Consider the following 18,730-nt stretch of genomic DNA (forward strand, 5'->3'; position numbering starts at 1 on the left):
AGACTTGGAAAAATCCCAGCTCTCTGTGGATTTCCAAAGGGGAGCAGCAGAAACACTTTGTGTCTGCTTTGGGAACACATTGTCCAAAGAGCTGGGGTGGCAGAGGGTGACCTGCGCTGGCAGCAGGTCAGGTCCTGTGTCTGTCACAACACAGAGTGGCACAGGACAAAACCAAAAGCGTGCACAACCACAGGGATGAAGAATTTCTGATGCTGCATATCCTATAGGAAAAGCTGCTGTCACACAATCCACTGGAATTTATAACTTTTATTTGCAATACTTTAGGTCCAAGTTTCAAACTGCAATATTTTTACACTCAAGACACAGTCATGCACAATCCATATTTCAATTTCCTATTGCTTCAACCACAATTTAAAATAACTTAATATTGGAAACAAAACCCAAAATCTTTAAAAAAAGGATGCTGAGGTCAATAAGATGGATCCATGCCATCAGCACATTTACAAAGTAAATAACTTAGTTCTCCTTTTAAAAAGATCAGTTACCTCTTAATCCAAAGTTACAGAAGATTTTTCACTACACATTTGTTTTTTGTTTTTCTCTTTCGTATTTTTTCTGTTTTTTCTTTTCTTTTTTCTTTTTTTTAAACAGATAACACGTCCTAAAAAAGGAATGTACAGCAAAATGAGATACGTTTCTGATAAACAATGAAAATGTAGGCTCCTCCTCTGTTTACTTTTGTCTGGATACCTTGAAGAAAAAAATCTAGCACACACCAGCATAGGTGTAAACTGGTTGCTTTGGACTAAACTGGAATTTAGCACTGGTGACATCCTGATCCAGTCAAGAGTTGCAGAATTCCTTTGCAGATCTCAAGCCATGTGTTTGCAGGCACAGCACCTGCAGTGCTGACGCACCAGCGCACGAGAATAACTCTGCTAACGTTCCCCCACGGAATCTGGGCTCTGCCCAAGGAGGAGGTCCTGCAGTCCCTGGTTCCTGGCTCCCATGTGGAGCAGCTCCCTTCCTGCTGGCTGAGCTGCTCAGGCAGCCCCTGGCCCTGCAGGGCTGAGACCTTTCCTTCCCCCTGGCTGCGCTACAGACGGATTTAGCAGCATTGATTAACGTGGGCATACACAGAGGGACCAAAAGCAGTTGCCTTTGTACAGCTTAAGCTCAAAGGTCAGAAATCTCAAGAGACAAGGTGGAAGAGACTCACAGGCTGCCTGTTTGCTGTGCTGACCCACTCGTGACCAGCACAGTTTTGTGTGAGGCAGAGTGAGAAGAAGGGGCAGCTCTCACTCCCCCAGGCAGCCAAGGGACCCATCCAGCCCAGGGCCTGGGGCACTGTCAGCACCTGCTGCTTCAGCCACCAGTTCAGCTGTCATTGAAAGCAACAACCAAATTCTCACTGGCTCCAGAGGGAGCAGCAGCAGAGCTTGAATTTGATCCCTAAGCCTGAGGCAGGGCTGGACACACACAGCATGCAGCAGCAAATGGACCTTTCAAAACAACCTCCTGCCACTATTCCCTCCCATTTGAAGTGGTGTCACACCAGCCTGAGGCATCTGGGAGCCCTCCATGCACTGACTTCAGATGGCAGCCCTGGGCTCCTGGAGGTTTTACAATGACCAGAGGTGGGGGATCCCTCCCCATACCGAGTTTCTAGATGGAAAAGGCTGCTGTGACCAGGCAGCTCAAAGGACAGAGGAATGAGGGTCTCAACCACTTCATCTGTGCCAGTTACACAGTCTTGGCTAGCAGCCACTGAGCACAGAGGCAGCAAAGGGCACAGAAAGAGGGACAAAACTAGTCAAGTGCAGAGACTGGAAAGAGTGAAACCTGGGAGAAGTAACATGCTGCTTCATTCCACCCTTTTGGAAAGCTTTCTTGCTTCAAACCCCTGAGAGGCATGAAGGGCAGAGAGGAGGCTGCACATAAAGGATACTCATGCTTTCACACACTCACCCTCTCAGTGTTCTAGAAGTAATTGGATGAAATGTATTCTTCTCCCCGAGTCATCTCGTTCAGCATGAGCAGCTCAGCACTAGGAGCTAAAGGAGCTGAAGCCTTAGGCCACAAGAGCTGAGCAAGAAGAAACTTTTTGATCAAAATGGAGTTGCCAACATTGACCTAGCTGAATCCAGCAGACAGAATCACAGAATTGTAGAATACTTTATGTTGGAAAAGACCTCTGGATATCAGGGTCAGAACCTGTTATAGTGGCTGGCATCCATAAACCTATAACACCGGGAGTTGTGACTCCAAGGTGTGTGCACATGGCTCTGACAGCTCCTCTGACCTGTATTCCAACCCAGGCCATGGTGCCCAACCCTGATCCTGCTGGCTCTGGACCTAGGTTGGGTGAGGCAGGTGCTGCTCACAAGCCTCCAGCAGCTGCAAACATGGTGCCACCAAACAGAGCAGAAGGTACCTTACACACAGGTGCTGCAGCTGATGTGTGTCTGCTTGGAACCTGTGCAGGGCAAAGTTACTGTGATCACAGGCTATTAAATCAATTAACAGTTTTCAATATTATCAACTTTAACCAATGATATTGCCCCAGTTTCCTCAGTCAGGGTCAGATTCTCACAGAACTCAAGTGCTTGCCTGGGGGAAGCAGCAAGAACAAGGTTTGCAGGCTTGTGCCCACGTGGCAGCCCAGAGGGCACTCATACAGAGAAATATGGGTATCCCTGCTCCTCTTCACTATAAAACCTTTTTTTCTTTTGAGATAGCTCTTGTAACCAAAGTTACATGCAACTGTTGGTAGGCTCAGGCCAGTGACGGTTTGAAGGCATGATGCACACCTAGGATTATGGCAATCAGCTCTAAACTGCATCCAAAGAGAGATGGATAAATAAGATTCTTCAAGTTTCAGTGAGAAAAATTAAATTACCCTGTCAGCTCAAGGACAGACACAAGCAAAGAGAGGTTTTGAAGATCCCTGAAGTGCAAATCACACTCAAAAAAAGATTGGATGGTTTCTCTTGAAAGACAAAGGTTATCCTTTGTCTGCTTCCTGATAACATGGGATAAAATTGGAGATATTTACCTGGTATGGGGAGTGGAGAAGGAAAAAAAAAGGAGGATGAACATGTATATTTATAGGTCTTCATCAACCCATCATTAAGTTGCTGCACATCTGGGCATGAATGAATGGTCCAAGAGGAAGCAGGAACATCAGGAAGGTGCATGGACCACTGACTTGGCAGCACTTAGCAAGGCAAAGCTGGCACTTGAGTGCATTCCTGGGTGTCAAGCAAAGAAACACTGGCTCCTTCCTTTAATGGTAGATGTCACAGGGCTCTCTCTGGCTCTTTGCTCACTGGATTTGCTCAGGACTGGACTAAGAAATACAAATATTTACATGCTCAGTGTGAGGAATAGTCAGTAGCCACACCAAAGATTACATACTGGAAATAACTGCTGTCTGGACAATAGAGTACAGTGACATTTCCTACAACTAGAGGACAGGAGACAGGTGCTTCCCTTCTCATGGTGACTGGAGTGTGCTTCATTTCTGGTGGCAGGACATAGGGAAGGACTGACTCAAAGACCTGCCAAAGTGCAGCCACAGGCTTCAAAGAAACTCAGCACAAACCCTTGAGTTCTTTTGTGTGTAGTGGAGTGGCCAATCATTAGCCAAAGATGAAGAATAAATATATTTACAAAAGCACTGGACACAAGAAGTGAGAATGTAACCCCGGCCCAAGTTTGGGATCTAACCCTGAGAGCACTCTAAGATCCACCCCTGTGCAGGTTCCCAGGAGTGCATGCAGGAGCTGTATGGAATTTTACAAAGGTATGGTTATACTTTTTTTCTTTTTTCTTAAAGAAATAAACTTTCCTGTGCTTCTCAAACTTCCCTGACTTTACTGCTACCATGCTTTTGTCCCAAAACACACTTAAACCACAGTGAGCTATTGGCTCAATTTCATGTCTTCATTGCAGGGATGGGAATCATAGTCAAGTTCTTGGTTAGGGTATTTCACTGTTTAATTTAAAAATGAAGACAATTAACCAATCTTTTAAAACCTTGGAATAAAAGTGTCTGAAACCCATTTTGCAACAGAAACAGACTATTTATAATACTTCAAAAATATATATAACTAATTGCTTGATCTGAGGATAGCAGTCAGAAAACCCAAGGTGGCTCCAGAGATTTTACAGTATTTGTCTCTTTCCTTTCTGCAAGGCCAATGCTCTTGTCAATCCTAATATACTCTGTGAGCCTGTAAATAATGTACAAGACTTGACCCCCTCAGGACTGGATTTTTGTGTTGTTGGGTTTTTTAAAAATACTTGTGTCTTTTCTACATGTAATATCCAGGCTGGGAGGATACAAACAGAGCTGCCATCTTTCAGTACCAGTGAGTGTGAATCAGCACCAGAGACTGTCCCAAGCACAGAGCCACAGGGGTACTGCAGGAACATTCCCTGCCTGTCACTCAGTCTCAGCTGGGCAGGTACAGTCCATGCTGAAAACAGCCACACCAGAGATTATTTCTGCTGAATCTTGTCTGCTTCCCAGGAATTGGTTTTAAAAGAAAAATCTCTAGATTTGCTGATGCAAAGTAAAAGGAATATAGTATTTAACAAAATTAAAAGTAAGGCCTCTTAGGACAGCAGCTGTCTTTAAAAAGTCAGTGCCAACAATATTCTGTATGCTGAAGCATACACTGATTAGAAAAAAAAAGCTACCATTTGATTTCCTTATTTTTCATACCTGCTGTCTTCTGGAAAGTCGTGATGGTGGGGTTTTTTTTGAAGTAGAGATGCTGAAATACTTATAGGTAAAGGAAAAAAATAGGAAATTCCCCCTTCCCCAATCAAATAGAGTAGTTTGTCAACAAAAGTATTTAGACTGTATGTCCAGCAAACATGTGCATTACAAAGTGCTTTCCTTTTAAAGGATGGTTGTCTGTTCTTTTGTGGATAGGAAAAAATAAAATACATACTGGAAACAGAAACTGTCACTCATTTCTTCACTTCTTACAGGAATACAAACATATTTCATCCTGCTGAATGCTTTACACATTGAGAGCAGCCCATCTCCAACCCAAATTACTCTTTCACAAGGAAGCTTCTCCTACAGACACAGATCTTGAGCTGACAGACAAAAATGGGACCTCACAAGAGAAACAAAGTCTTCTAAACAGAGCAGAATCATTCATGTTGGAAAAGATTCTGAGTTAATGGAGTCCAACCATCAAGCCAGCACTGCCATACCCACCACTAAACCTGTCCCCAAGTGCCCTATCTACAAATCTTTTTAAATCCCTCCAGAGATGGTGACTCACCCTCTGCCCTGCACAGCCTGTTCCAATGCTTGACCATCCTTTGGGTGAAGAGATTTTTCCTATATCCATCTAAACCTTCCCTGGTGCAACTTGCAGCCATTTCCTCTTGTCCCATTGCTTGTTATTTGGGAAAAGAATGATTCCCCCACTGCTCCATCCTCTTTTCAAGTAGCTGCATACTGCTGGTTCATGTTCAGCTGCTCTCAACGAGCACTCCCAGGTCTTCTCCCATCTGGCATCTCCCAGCCACTCTTTCCCAAGCCTGGAGCTGCAGGGGGTTGTTGTCACAGGATCTGACACTGCCTTGTTGAACCTCATCCAACTGGCCTTGGACCAACAATCCAGCCTGTCCAGATCCCTCTGCAGAGCCTTCCTGTCCCCCAGCAGATCAACACTCCAACCCAGCTTGGTGTTACCTGAGGGTGCCCTTGATCCCCTCATCCAGATCACTGACACAGATACTGAACACAACTGGCTCCAGCACCCAGCCCTGGTGCACCCCTACCGACAGCCCCAGCTGGATGTCACTCCATTCCCCATGGCTCTCTGGCCCCAGCCATCCATCCAGGCTTTTTTCCCAGAGAACAATGTACTCATCCAAGCCATGAGCAGCCAGTTTCTCCAGAAGAAAGCTGTGGGAAACACTGACACAGGGTTTACTAAATTCCACACATCCATAGCTGTTCCCCTTGGCAGGTCATGCTGTTGTAAAAGGAGATCAGGCAGGTCAGGCAGCACCTGCCTATGACAAACCCACACTAGATGGGCCTGATCCCATGGATGTGTTCTGTATGTGCCATGTGATGGCACTCCAGATGATCTGCTCCATGACTTTTCCCAGCACTGAGGTCAGGGTGACAGAGCTGTAATTCCCAAGATCCTCCTTCCAGGTCTTCGTGTAGATCAAGGTCACATTTGCCACAGTCCAATCACGTGGGATCTCATCTTTAGCCAGGACTGCTGGTAAATGATGGAAAGGGGCTCAGTGGGCTTGGATACTCCTGCCCTCATTTACTTCCTGCTGTAGCTCTGGCCCAAAGTGGAGGAGTTCCTCTTGCTGGGCACATGTCTCACAGCTGTACCCATGCTGCTGCCACCAGGACTGGCCTAAGAGCAGGGCACAGCCTGCAGCTGATACCTGGCTAGCAGCCCAATCTCACCAGAGCTCTGTCTGGGTCACTGCATGGATTGTGGTGGCTGCAGGACTTCGAGAAACCATGGCTTTCTGTTGGGTGGACACCATTGCTCCCTGGTTAAGCTGGCAGGGCTTCAGCACCTTCCTGCACACCCTTCTGCACCATTTGCTGTGCTATGGCCTGTTATCCTGTCCTGGCCACTCTCACTCCCCAGGGGCTTCTTTTATGGGGGGAAAGCTTGGCTGCCATTGATCCAGCTCCTGTCAACCACTGTCGCTCCAGCTGTGGGCTCCTGGCAGCTCCCTCAGCTCCTCCCGACGTTCCCCCAGTCCAGGAAAGCAGAGCTGTGTGTTATCTGGCCATCTGAAAAACTGGACCTGTTGTGCTCCCCAGGAAATGAAGAAAAGTTAATTTCTGCTTAGCTGTGGTAACTCAGGGAGGGCTGTCTCTGCCAAGGACACTGCGGTGGGAAGGGCAGCAGCAGTAAGGACACTTGCGACACTCGCGAGCGACACAAGGACTGCAACTAAACAGGATGCCAAAGCCAGACATGCTCCTGGCCTGGTTCTAGAGCAGCCCAAGCATCCTTCATTCCTGCTGGCCAGATATGAAGGTGATGAGCAGCTTAAAGGCTACTTAACCCTTGTCAGGACCAGGCCAACGTGAAGATCTAGAGCAGAAAGCTGTTTTACTGTGGGGGTTTTTTTGCTCACTGGGTGCATGTTGCTTCAGTTGCTGTTTTGAAGGTCTTGCATGAGTTGTACTCCTAAAATACAGCAACAAATATGCCATGCAAATGCTTTTACTGAGTGAAGCCACACTATGTCTCTCAGAAACAAATAAATAAAACACAAATTGCATACTGAAAGTATTTTTCTCCCTTCCAAATCTGCTGACTAGTCAAGCACAATCCTCAGGCACATCCCCAATTCCATCTCTTGCAGGAACTCAAGAGCTTCATTGTGGAATGCTTGCCCTACGTAGGACAGCAGAAAGCAGGCTGGCCTGGTGCCTCCAAGTAATTCTGCAATTAATTCCACTCTGCTTTTCACACCTTTGTTCTTGCTCAGTGCACAGCTCCAGGTTTTAAGGCGCTTTCTTCCCAAGCTGGCTGCTGCACTGGTTCCTGCAGATATAAACTGTGCAGGTTGTTCCCTGTGTCAGCCTTGGTTCCCTGGGCAGAACTCCTGTGCCTAAAGGATGCTCATCTGTGCAGGAGCCTGCAGAGCAGCCTGGTCCCCCTCCTCTCTGCTGAGAATTCCACAGACACTAGGAACCCTTCCCAGGAGCTACAAGACAGCTGGGAGAAGAACAGGCACCCTCAGAAGCAACACCACCGCTCTGGTCTGTTTGCTCTTCTCTACTCCTGCAGAGACTCAGGATGGCCAATCCCACCAGGCTGTGCCTTTCTCAGCATGGCCACAATTTCCCTGGAGAACAGCCCCCACCCAGTTTGGCTCTGAGACAGGAGGATTAGTCCTGCCCCAAGAAGAGGCACCCACGGCCAGGCTGCTGCCTCTTGTTGTTCCCAGTGCCTCCTTCCAGCCTGGCTCTGCCGATGCTCAGGGTGCTCTGGGCTCTGCCAGGGCTCTGCTGGGGCTCAGCCCCAGGCACGGCTGGGCCCACTCTCCCCTCACATTGCTCTGACAGCTTTGCATCAGACAAACCTGTTCTGAGCACACCGACTGATCTTGGTGCTGTTTCAGCTGAGTCAGACTCTCACCCGGGCAGAGGTTGCAGTCAGGGGTACAAATGCAATTGGCAAGAACTGAACCACTACACAGTCCCAGCTGAACGCCTTATCTCCACAGGATGATTTGTCTGTCCCATCTTCATTCCTTTTTGGTTGGAAATGCAATTGCACTTTCTTCCTCATGTAGAAGTACCACAACTGGGCAAAAACTGCAAGTGGGCCGTTTTCAAAAGGCAGTCTGGAGTTGATGAATGAAGAATTGCCCTTTTCCAATTCCAAACCATACCAAAACCCCATAAACACAACTTTACATCGTTAAGAAAGAACTGACAATTTAAAAGTGAATGTACAGCTTATTCACAGGGTGAGAAGGAAGGGAATCTTCCAACTGAATTTGCTTTACCTTGGAAATGATTGAGGCAGCAAAGCATTTTCTGTCATTACCTCTCTGTCCTTAGCCCCGATTCATCTTAAAAATAAATTAAGGAGCCAGAAAGCAGGAAGAAGACAAATGATAATTTTTTTACTCCTTGAGGAACTGGGGTGGTCCTACCACCATGACTGTGACCGTTGGTTTGTTCATCCATCCATCTGTCCCGCAGCATGAGAGTTGAGGTTTTGCAGAGTTTGTGTTCTCAGTCCTGCTCTGAGCTGGCAGGGCACAAAGCCGACCTGCAGTGCTAGCGGCTGCTGTTCTTAATCGCTTCCTTCGCCGCAATGATCAGAGGAGTCAGGCTCGAGAGTGGCTTGGCTAGTTTTAAAAATGGATGCTGCCCAAAGGGAAAGAAACAATAAAGGTATCATTACTTTCAAACTCAGTTCCTCACAGGCTCAATCAGGATTCCACTCGTTACAAGAAATACTCAGAAACCAGACTGAGGGGACTATCTGCACTTCCACCTTCATGTCCAGGACACTGCTATCACAGGCAAACAGGGCCCACACACCTGTCAATCCATTTTTCCAGGTGTCTTCAGCTTGCTGGGATTTTTGCCCTGCAGTGCTCTGGGAATGCTGCTTGCTGCCCCAGAGCTCTGTTCTTTCAGGAAACTCAAAAGACTCACTTAGGTTCCCCCTTTCTAAAGACACAGAATGTGTTAATTGTCAAAAAAGACGTGTGTAAGTCACTCCTTAGGAAACTCCAATACCTCTAAGAAATGTGTAACCCAGTAGCATTTAGGCTCATGTGTTTTCTGAAGACCTGTACTGAGGTACAGATTTTCAGCATCAAGTCAAGAGCAGGGAGACAAGTGGCAGAGTGCTGATGGACTCAGCTCTGGCTTGCAGGGAGAGCAGTGTCTACCTTTCCATCCCCTGGCCCTCCTGTGTAGGCTGGCACCTTCCTTCCCAGCAGGGACAGTCAAGTGGCATATTCTGCTGCTCTCTCTCTGCCACAAAACCTGGCAGCAAACCTCAAGCACCTTCACTGTGCCAGGAAGCAAACAGGGCTGGGATAAGTTCTGTTCAGCTTTACCTGCTTTGGGTGGCAGAAACCTCTAAAAATGGAGTTTGGTGGCAGAAACCTCTAAGACAGGAGCAGGAGGGACAAGCTGGGGCCTCCTCTGAGGCTCACAGTGATCTCCCTATAGCCTCCACCTTCCCACAGCCAAATTTTAACAGCTTGGCTGGGACTGCTTTTACTGGGTTCCTCCCCACCAACACCATTTCAGGCCTCTATACCTGGTATCATTGTACTTCAGGTCTTTTGTCAAGAATTAAAACTGAATTTACTCCCAAAAGGGCCACAGAAATGAGGAAAGGCTGAGAGAGTTTGGCTTGTTCAGCTTAGAGAAGGGCAGGTCCTGGGGAGACCTCACTTTGCAACTCTCCAATACTTCAAGGGGGCTTGTAAGAAAGTTGAGGACACATTTTTTAGCAGGGCCTGTTGCAACAGATCAAGAGGGACTGGTTTTCAACCCAAAGACTATCAATTTAGATTTGATCTAATTAAGAAATTGTTTACAAGGAGAGTGGTGAAACACTGGTACAGGTTGCCCAGGGATGTTGTAGGTGGAAGTCCATCTCTGGAAACATCCAAGGTCAGATCAGATGGGGCTCTGAGTGACATGACCTAGTTTAAGAGATCCCAGCTCAGTCAGACTAGATGACCTTTAAAGGTCTCTTCCAACCCAAACCATTATAGGATTCTACTTAGTTTTCATTTGAAAGCACCAAGACTGGAGCTTAATATGTGGGGGAGCCACCTGATGCCTTTATTTGATGAGAAAACTGATCTCTTGGACATCAGCTGCAGCTGTTTCCCATCCTACCTGCAGAAGTTCCTTGGCAGAGCCTCGCCTGTCCACGTCCATCTCCAGGCAGCAGTTGAGGAAGTCTCGGAACACGGCCGAGAGTCGCTCTGGGTTCTGCAGCTCTGGTGTCCCATTTGTAGCTATCAGATACAGTGCCTGGAGACAAAGCACACACAACACTGTGTCATTCATACCCAGAAATACTCACACACACCCTATTTTTAAGCTCCAATCTCCACTGGCAGTTTCTCTCCTGGCAGAGGGCTGGAGATGACTTTCATACATCAAGAACTACAACAAAACCCCCCTCAAAAACCCTGATGCAGTCACAGCTATTCCAGCATCAAAATGATCTTGCCTTGACAGCTGATTTCATTGGCTGACTTGGTTAGTAGGAACTACATCAGCACATTTTACTTCTCCAAGTATTGACAGAGCTTTATAGACCATTTTAAAGAGTCAGCGTGGTCTAAATATATTATTTCAAAGGATTATTACACAAAATGCATCTGTGCAGTGCTCACTGGTCCCTAAAGTATGGCTTCCATAAAACAAAATTAATAAAGTTTTTTGCTCTATTCTTGATAAAAAAATGGTTACTGGATAAAAAAGAAAAAGAAATCCATCATCTTATACCTTGGGTAAAAAACCAGAAATATTTGCAGTCTCATGTTCAACAGACATGTCAAGCTGCATGCACAAATAAATTATGATGAAAAGGCAGAACTGGGCAGACAGGACCCACCTTCAATTATCTTTCAGCAGTCTCTAAAATTCCAAATCAGCTTCACTTATGTGGTAAAACTTTTAATAGTCTCATCAGAAAAAGGAGTAATTCCATCCCAATGGTAACCCTCCACTGATTTTAATACTCAAGTAAACGTATTAATGACAGCCCCATCCTAGAAACTGCCAGGCAGCAAACAGGAGGTTTTGGCAGCTGGACTACTGAAGACTCAGTGACATGGAGAAAATAACTTGGGCTAGGAAAGAAAAATGTTCACTATATATTACAAGAAATCCAACAACTAGTGTGCGCTATCAGCTAAAAAATTTTGCTGTAAAAAGCAGTCTTGCTTTATAAGCTCTTCTGTTCAGAGGCAGCTGAGACCTCTTACACAGATCTCAAGTATATCTGACTGTGAATTTGGTCAGAAATAGGAAATCCAGTTATCTTTCTAACAGCTGACCTGAGGCTTCTTGAGGAGTCCTAATCAACATTTCAGATAAAGGAAGCAGGGAATTTTCAGCATCCAGATCAACAACATTAATTCTTTTCACCTGCTTTTACTGCCTTATACAAGGCAACTGTGTTTTTTGCAAGTGAAATATGGGTTCACAGGAAACAGAAGCAAAACTGTGATGTGCAAAGGTCTCTGCTGGTACAACAGGGCTGCAGTGACAGAGGCCTAATGCCACCCTGCCACTGCAGTGCACTCTGCTTATTCAGCACCACTCTGAATCCAAAGCTGTTTATTTCTTATCCACCATAACAAGGTGACACAGTGTGCAACGCTACACATGTGTGCCTGGAACCAAAAACCCCAGGCCACCTATCAAACCAAAGGAAGTCTTCCAAGAAAATTTAGGAACCTTCTTCAAAAAGTGTGAAAGACTTGTATAATTGAAAGAGTGAAATTTGTATAATTGGGGTATTCTTTTCTTAAGCAGCTGGGAGGTATGTCCTGACCCTTCTGTAGTTTCTTCTGTCAGTCTGCAACACACAGTCTGGATGCCACAAATCAGAGAAAGCACAGAGAAACCTTACAGCATGGAAAAGCTAAAGATCATGCTCTATTTTAATTCCAACCTTAACAAAACATATGTATGTATGTATACATATAGGTAATAATTAATTTTCTCATAAATTACCACAGGAATTAACTGTGCAGCATTTTGTTTCAGCTGTCAGTCATGAGGTTTTATCCTGGTATACATTCCCCCACTACTACATACTCATTTGGTGTAAGAACTGGCCACTTCATTTTAAGATATTAGGATAAAAGTGAAAACTTCAAAAAACACTAGTTTTCTACAAGTATCTGTGCTAAAAGATACTTTTAGAAATGTGTTTGATAATAAATAATTGCATTATTAGAACAGTGATCTTTCCTGGAAGGCTCAAGTAATCAATCAGCACTGGTCTGACACTGAAGAGAGTTTTGTGCCTGCAGGTACAGCTCCAATGCTTATCATAAAAATTCTCCAACTGGAGAAGCATGGCACTTAAAAATTTTTGTCATTTGGAGATACAGCTCAAAAAGAGTTCACAAGGAGCACAAGAAATTTCAAGCATCACTGAAGGCTGAAGGGGCAAGTTTCTGCACAGGTACATATCACTTTGCCTCTGAGCTTCTCACAGTGATGCAACCAAAGCTATAGCAGATGCTGATGTGCTGTAGGAACATTTTTAGAAGTGGGCCTTTGTAGAATCAGTTCAAAGTGATGTGAATGGCATTTTATCTCATGGAAGACAAAATATGGCACAAATTAGAAAGACAACAGTATCTGATATTTCACCTTACCCTGAGAGGATTTTCATTAAGGTAAGGAGGTTCTCCTTCCACCATTTCTATTGCCATGATCCCAAGTGACCAGATGTCCACCTTGGGGCCATATGCTTTTCTTGTTACAACTTCTGGTGCCATCCAGTAAGGAGTCCCCACCATTGTGCTCCGTTTACTCTGCTCAGGGGTGATCTGAGCACAGAAGCCAAAATCAGCTGAGGAGAAAAACAAATACTGTTAAAGCCAGCTTGAATTACAAAACCAAGCAAAAGAACCCCCACTCTAAGTCTGAGAATGCACTGTGGAATCTAGCTGGAAAAGCAGCCATGCTGTGCTTTCTCAGGGCTGTAACCAAGGTAATATGGAATTGGCCACTTAAAGAAACCCTCATGTTTCATCCACTGGCTTTTACTTAATCACTTGAAGCTTTAGACTGTAACTCCCTCCACCCTGGAAGGGCCATACAGAAAGCAAAGCCACTCTTACACCCTGTTTCTCTCTGGACCTCTCTGCACATTGCAGCTGTGCCCTCACAGCAGGGTCCAGGTGCCCCCACCAGCACCACTTTTGGAGAACTGGCTATCACTCAAAAGGAATCCCCCATCCCACATCCAGGAATGCTGCATGTGACCAAGAATACCTACTCAATTTGACAGATCCGTCCATCCCAAGAAGAATATTGTCACTTTTGATGTCTCTGTGGATCACTTGGTTGGAATGAAGGAAATCCAGGGCTTGCAGGCACTGGTAAGAGAAAAAAGAAATGTAAGGATAAAAATTCATGACATGATTTCATCACATGAGACAGGAAATAATTTTATGAGATTTTTTTTCCAGGGGAGTGGTGAGGAAAGGCAGAACACGGTGCAGCCAAGGGAAGAGCTTGCTGCTCCAACCCTGTTACAGTCATGTCATTCGAGGGGAAGGCAATACTAGCTTTTGAAAGGGAAACATCAATTGTTGCTACAGGCTGTCCCCTGCCAACACAGACAGAATGACTGCTGCTGCAGTGGAGCTGCTCTTTCTTCTCCATACAATGACAACACCACAAGCAGAAGCATCACCTTGTCCATGCAAACAGAAGCACAAGTGGATCCCTCACCTCCCGACAGACAGCAGCAATCTGTCCTTCATCCATACATGTCTCGGTGACAACATCAGTTAAAGAGCCTCCAGCCAAGTACTCCATCACCACCCACAGCTCATCACCTACAAGGTAACTGAAAGGAGAAAATAATGCTGTGGGGATGAATGTGCACAGCCAAACTAATGAATAATCATAACCTACAACTGATTCTTGTCTCCAGGTAACTTGCAAATGAAGACAGAATAAAATGAAAAGGACATTCATTCTAGGCTACACAGCTCTGGGAATCTGCACAGCGGAAAAAGGAGATATCTTAGGTGACAAGCAAGGGAAGAATGCACTTAGTAAGATAAGCAAGCAAAGATAAATCTGGAACCAGGACACATGCCACCAGCTAGCTCATCATCTTAACTCATGAATTCCACCCCTAACTCCAGGAATGATGCAACATAACTTTCAAACTTATCCATGGGAGGAGAGTGTGCACCACTGAGGACAGAAGTTGGTCCAATGTTTGGAAAACCTTGCAAAACATACATTCAGAAACAGCAAAGGCTATTAAAACACTGTCAAGTTAGGTGTTTCTGGAAACAAGAACTTAGTCTTCCTGGCATCCCCAGCAATGGAAAACAGCAGAAACCACCCAAAGGAAAGAATTTCTAGGAAAGAATTTCTTGTCAGCACTTTGCACAAGAAACAGAAAATCTGATCAACTTTGAAAAAAAAAAAAAAAACAAACAAACCCAGAACAACAAAACAACAAGGAAATACCTGGAATATGGAGCTGACAGACTGTTGTTTTAGTAAGATATGGCTGGTCAAGGTTTTTGAAAAGTGACTTCAAACTATGCATGCCAGAACAGACTAATAGACTAATGCAGAGCCAATGCAATCTCCTCCCATCCACTGGAGATGTGTAGAGAAAAAATAAAGAGCTCCACGTTCTGCAGTGATCAAAGGGTTTTTTTAACCTTTGGCCTGCAGTGTGTAAATGAACATTCACGTGGTAATACAGAACAACTTACCTGTCTAAATAGTTAACAATATTGGGATTCTTATTTTCCCTCATGACCAGGATTTCATTGATAATTAGTTCCTTTTTGGGCTGCTGTTGGAGATTCATTTGCTTTATGGCCACCTAAAATGACATTAAAAACCATTAACCTGAGTAGTCTATTGCACAAGATCAGACTGAACATGCAGTGGACAGTTCCATGATTTTTGATTGTATCACCTGCTATTCTTGATTACACAACAAAGCAAACACAGACATACATTATGGATGTTGTTTCACAAGAAAAATAACAAGAATAATAATGGGGAACAGAGACAGAACAGTTTCTAAACCAATACATTTATACTGGCAATAAAAATTATCTACTTTTTATTGGCACAAAAGCTTGTTGGGATTTCTTAGCAGATTTCTCTCCATAAAAAAAACCATTCAGGAATAATGTAACATGGTACCAGGGTGGGATCAACAATACTGAGGAGAGCACCAACTTGTTCTGAAGACAGAGCAAGTAAAAAAATTCATCTCTTAAAACTGGACTTAAAAGCTGTGGGTAAAGCATCCAGCCAAGCACAGAGAGTACCAAGGCCCTTATTGATTCTAGGAATCCACAGGCACCTTTTCAGGCATTTATGAAAACCTCAGATCCAGTGTTGCTGGAAAGCATATGGCCACAGTAAGTGCTCAGTTTCTCAGGCACAAAACCACACTGTCCTTAAAGAGCTTTCACTGAAAAGCTGCAGACAGCAGTGATGGATTTTGCCAGTTGACATTTGTCCATGCTTCAGAGGAACAGCCTTTGCAGGAAAGCTCTACTGGCCACCCAAAGCTCCAGCCACAGCTCACAGCAGAGGGGAAAGCACTCAACAGCTGCAGAAACTGCTGGGATTTTTGACACTCACCTCTTGTCCTGTGGCAATGTCAATCGCTGTATAAACAGTTCCTGAAGCCCTAGAAACAAAACAGCAGGAGAAAGTGAGAAACACTGAGAAACACTTCAGTCCCTGGAAGTGAAAGCCAGCCCAGACAGGAGAGCTCTGCTGCCTGGAGTGTTTATAAGGGCTCACCCACTCCTCAGCCAACAGCAGGGCAGCCCACCAGCCCTCTGCCAACATGAAGAAGGGCTGGTGCAAATGTCCAGTGTACATCCCACATTATTCTAATTCAAAACCTAAGGGCGGGGGGAGTGGCTAAGAAAACTGTTAAATAATATGTTCAATTCCTATCCATTTTGCTGTGGTTAATTTATTTTTTTTCCCTCTTTTTTTTTGTGTGTCTGTGAGTGTGCTTTTTCCATGAAATGTAACACACAATCCAGTTGGGCCTTCTCACACCTTTAAATTGAATCCATCTGCCAAACTCAGGCAATGTCACACAGTCACTCTGAGAACCCTGAACATATGACAGCCATTTGAGGAAAAGATCTAAATACAGCTTTCTCCAGCATGCAAATAAACAATTTTCCATCCATCCTGCAAGGTCACAGCTAGAGCAGGTTAAGGCATCTATTATTTCACATACAAATTGAGGACTTAGAACAGAGGATACTTAGAGAGATTCTTTGTCAAGAACAGGTTTTTTTCAAGAACAGGTTTGCAGGCAGCTGCTTCTGTTGAGTGCACCCAACATGTGAAGGACTCTTCATGGTGTCCATGTCTTGCTTCTGTGGCACACACAGGTTGTGTTGTAGAGCCACCAGAAATAAATAGTGTGCTCATCTGCAGACTAGACAGGGTAGGGTTTGGTTTGCCATCTGCCTTTCCTTCAAAGATGTTCTTCCCCATAATGACATGAAGAGCTGAAAAAGCCCCAGTCAGAGGCAATTCCTTTGGGTTTCAGAGCATCTAGGGGCTTGAAAAGCTTAGCTTCCTTCTGAGCTAAACCACAGTTTTACACTGCCATCACTTAAGAAGCCCATGTCTGCAGGAGCAGTGAGGCAGTGGAGAGCCAGGGAGGGAATTTTCACAAGCAGGAATGTGCATCCTGCAAGTGTCCCAGTGATTGAAAGTGCCAAAATGAGTTTGCTCCTTCTCACACGATCCCTGGCTTGTTTGTTTACCTGCAGGCTGAAATATTTCAGAAGCAGTTTAATTCAACAGAGACCTTATGTCTGCATTGAGAGCAATATTCTCATTGGGCATGCTATGCACACTTTTAATATAAAGGCAAATGCATTTTCCTATGAATAATTGACAAGATTAATCCAATTTGTTTTCATAAGAAGTCAACAACATTTATTCAGAATTGCTAACACTGTGATGATTCTCCTGAGCAAAGTCGTATCAGGCTTTATTTCAAAACAGCTCCTGAAATTAGAATGTTTTTGGAATGCTCCAGGCCACCTACTTGTGAGGAGTTTAGATAAAGATAATTTAAGTAAAGCTGAGACTTAAATGCAAAGGCTTTACGATTCTGCATTACAAATTTTCACTTCTAAGCCACTCATTTCTGACCAGTAACTTTTAATTTGTCCTGCAGCACCTGGTCTTTACTGCAGTTAGGCAAGTGCCAGCACTCACCATTAGATCTGTGTCACTGTGTGCAGTGCAGTACTAACCAGGCTGCTCATGGCTCCAGACTAATTTGTCTTGCTACAAGAGCTAACACAGCTTGAGCAAACACAACCTCTTTATCAAGTTCTAGTTAAAACTAAGTTTCCTCTGGTATCAGCAACATTTTCAGTCCTCAGCTGGAGACAGAGGACAAAACAGGGACTCAGCACTGACCTGTTCTGCAGCACAGGCCTGCTGACTACTGTTCACTGCCAAGTGGCTGTAAAACCATCACAGTCTTTAGTAACTTCCCAGCTCTGTGAAGCCAAGCAGTGCAATGTGCTGGCCAGTTGCTCTTCCTCACATAAGCAGCTGCTCTCTACCTGGAGTTCCCTGAGCAGCCATACCTCTCCCTGCCTTGCTCTCATTAACAGCTACTAAAAACCTGCTCCCTTCCAACACCCCAACACTTGTCTTTGGCACAGCTGTACCCAATTCCCTGCAGAGGTGGCAGCTCAGGAACTGGCACCTGCTTTAACTGAGCAAATCACCTGCTGAGGCAGTGCCACAGCCCAGCACTGCTGCAGATGCCCAAACCCCAGCCCTGCAGCACTCTGGGTGCTCCTGATCATCCTGTTTGATTACCTTTCTGATCATCTTTCTCTTTAGGATCTTTTCCTATCACAGTAAGTTGTCCTGCAGTGTTAGAGGCATGAGTTAGTTATGGCAGCAAACTACTCCCCAAGGAGGAGTTTTAACTAGCGCTATGCAATCTTCAGGCTGCACTAAAATCTGGAGGAAATCCATTCAGATACCCTTTTAGGCCACATACCAGCCACTTGTCTTTCCACCAGTTGTCAAGGCACCTTTGTGCAAGCTCACTCCCACGTGAGGGTGATGGTCACGTTCTCACAGTGACAGCAATAATCTGCTTCACACACATGTTTATTCTGCTCTCACTTGTTCAGCTGACACCCCTTTCCTAAGAGACAGGCACAGCTTGAAGTTTCCACTGACATTTTACAAATGACAGCAAGAACTAAAGCTTTGGATAGGAAGCAAGTTGGAATTTGAGAAAGGGTTTTTATACAATAATGGAGCTTAAAAACCTTGCCACAAGGGCTCTACCAAATCACAGAGATCTAAGATAAACCTGCCAGAGAAAGGGCATGGGTGTGTCAGCCTTATTGCAGTACATTAACTATTCCAGGTTAGCAACAGGCCACTCTGAGCTCAGACCTCACAAACAGTTAAGGCAGAACAACATCTCCTGATGCCAGAAAACAG

The 18,730-nt window shown here is 45.0% G+C and overlaps 1 protein-coding gene across 3 annotated transcripts in view; it reads right to left on the reverse strand.

The window, feature by feature from the left end:
* Positions 1-251: 251 nt before the first annotated feature.
* Positions 252-18,730, reverse strand: part of PAK3 (p21 (RAC1) activated kinase 3) — a 127,093-nt gene continuing 108,614 nt past the window's right edge. For all 3 annotated transcript variants that reach the window (XM_058814418.1, XM_058814419.1, XM_058814420.1), the window contains exons 9-15: positions 15,854-15,902; positions 14,965-15,077; positions 13,955-14,072; positions 13,497-13,596; positions 12,871-13,067; positions 10,364-10,501; positions 252-8,863 (exon numbers count right to left, since the gene is read on the reverse strand). In XM_058814418.1, coding sequence (XP_058670401.1) covers positions 8,774-8,863; positions 10,364-10,501; positions 12,871-13,067; positions 13,497-13,596; positions 13,955-14,072; positions 14,965-15,077; positions 15,854-15,902 — 805 coding nt within the window. In that variant the 3' untranslated portion in view covers positions 252-8,773. The remainder of the gene's footprint in view (positions 8,864-10,363; positions 10,502-12,870; positions 13,068-13,496; positions 13,597-13,954; positions 14,073-14,964; positions 15,078-15,853; positions 15,903-18,730) is intronic.

This window comes from Ammospiza caudacuta, chromosome 14, assembly GCF_027887145.1.
Source record: "Ammospiza caudacuta isolate bAmmCau1 chromosome 14, bAmmCau1.pri, whole genome shotgun sequence".
NCBI lineage: Eukaryota > Metazoa > Chordata > Aves > Passeriformes > Passerellidae > Ammospiza > Ammospiza caudacuta.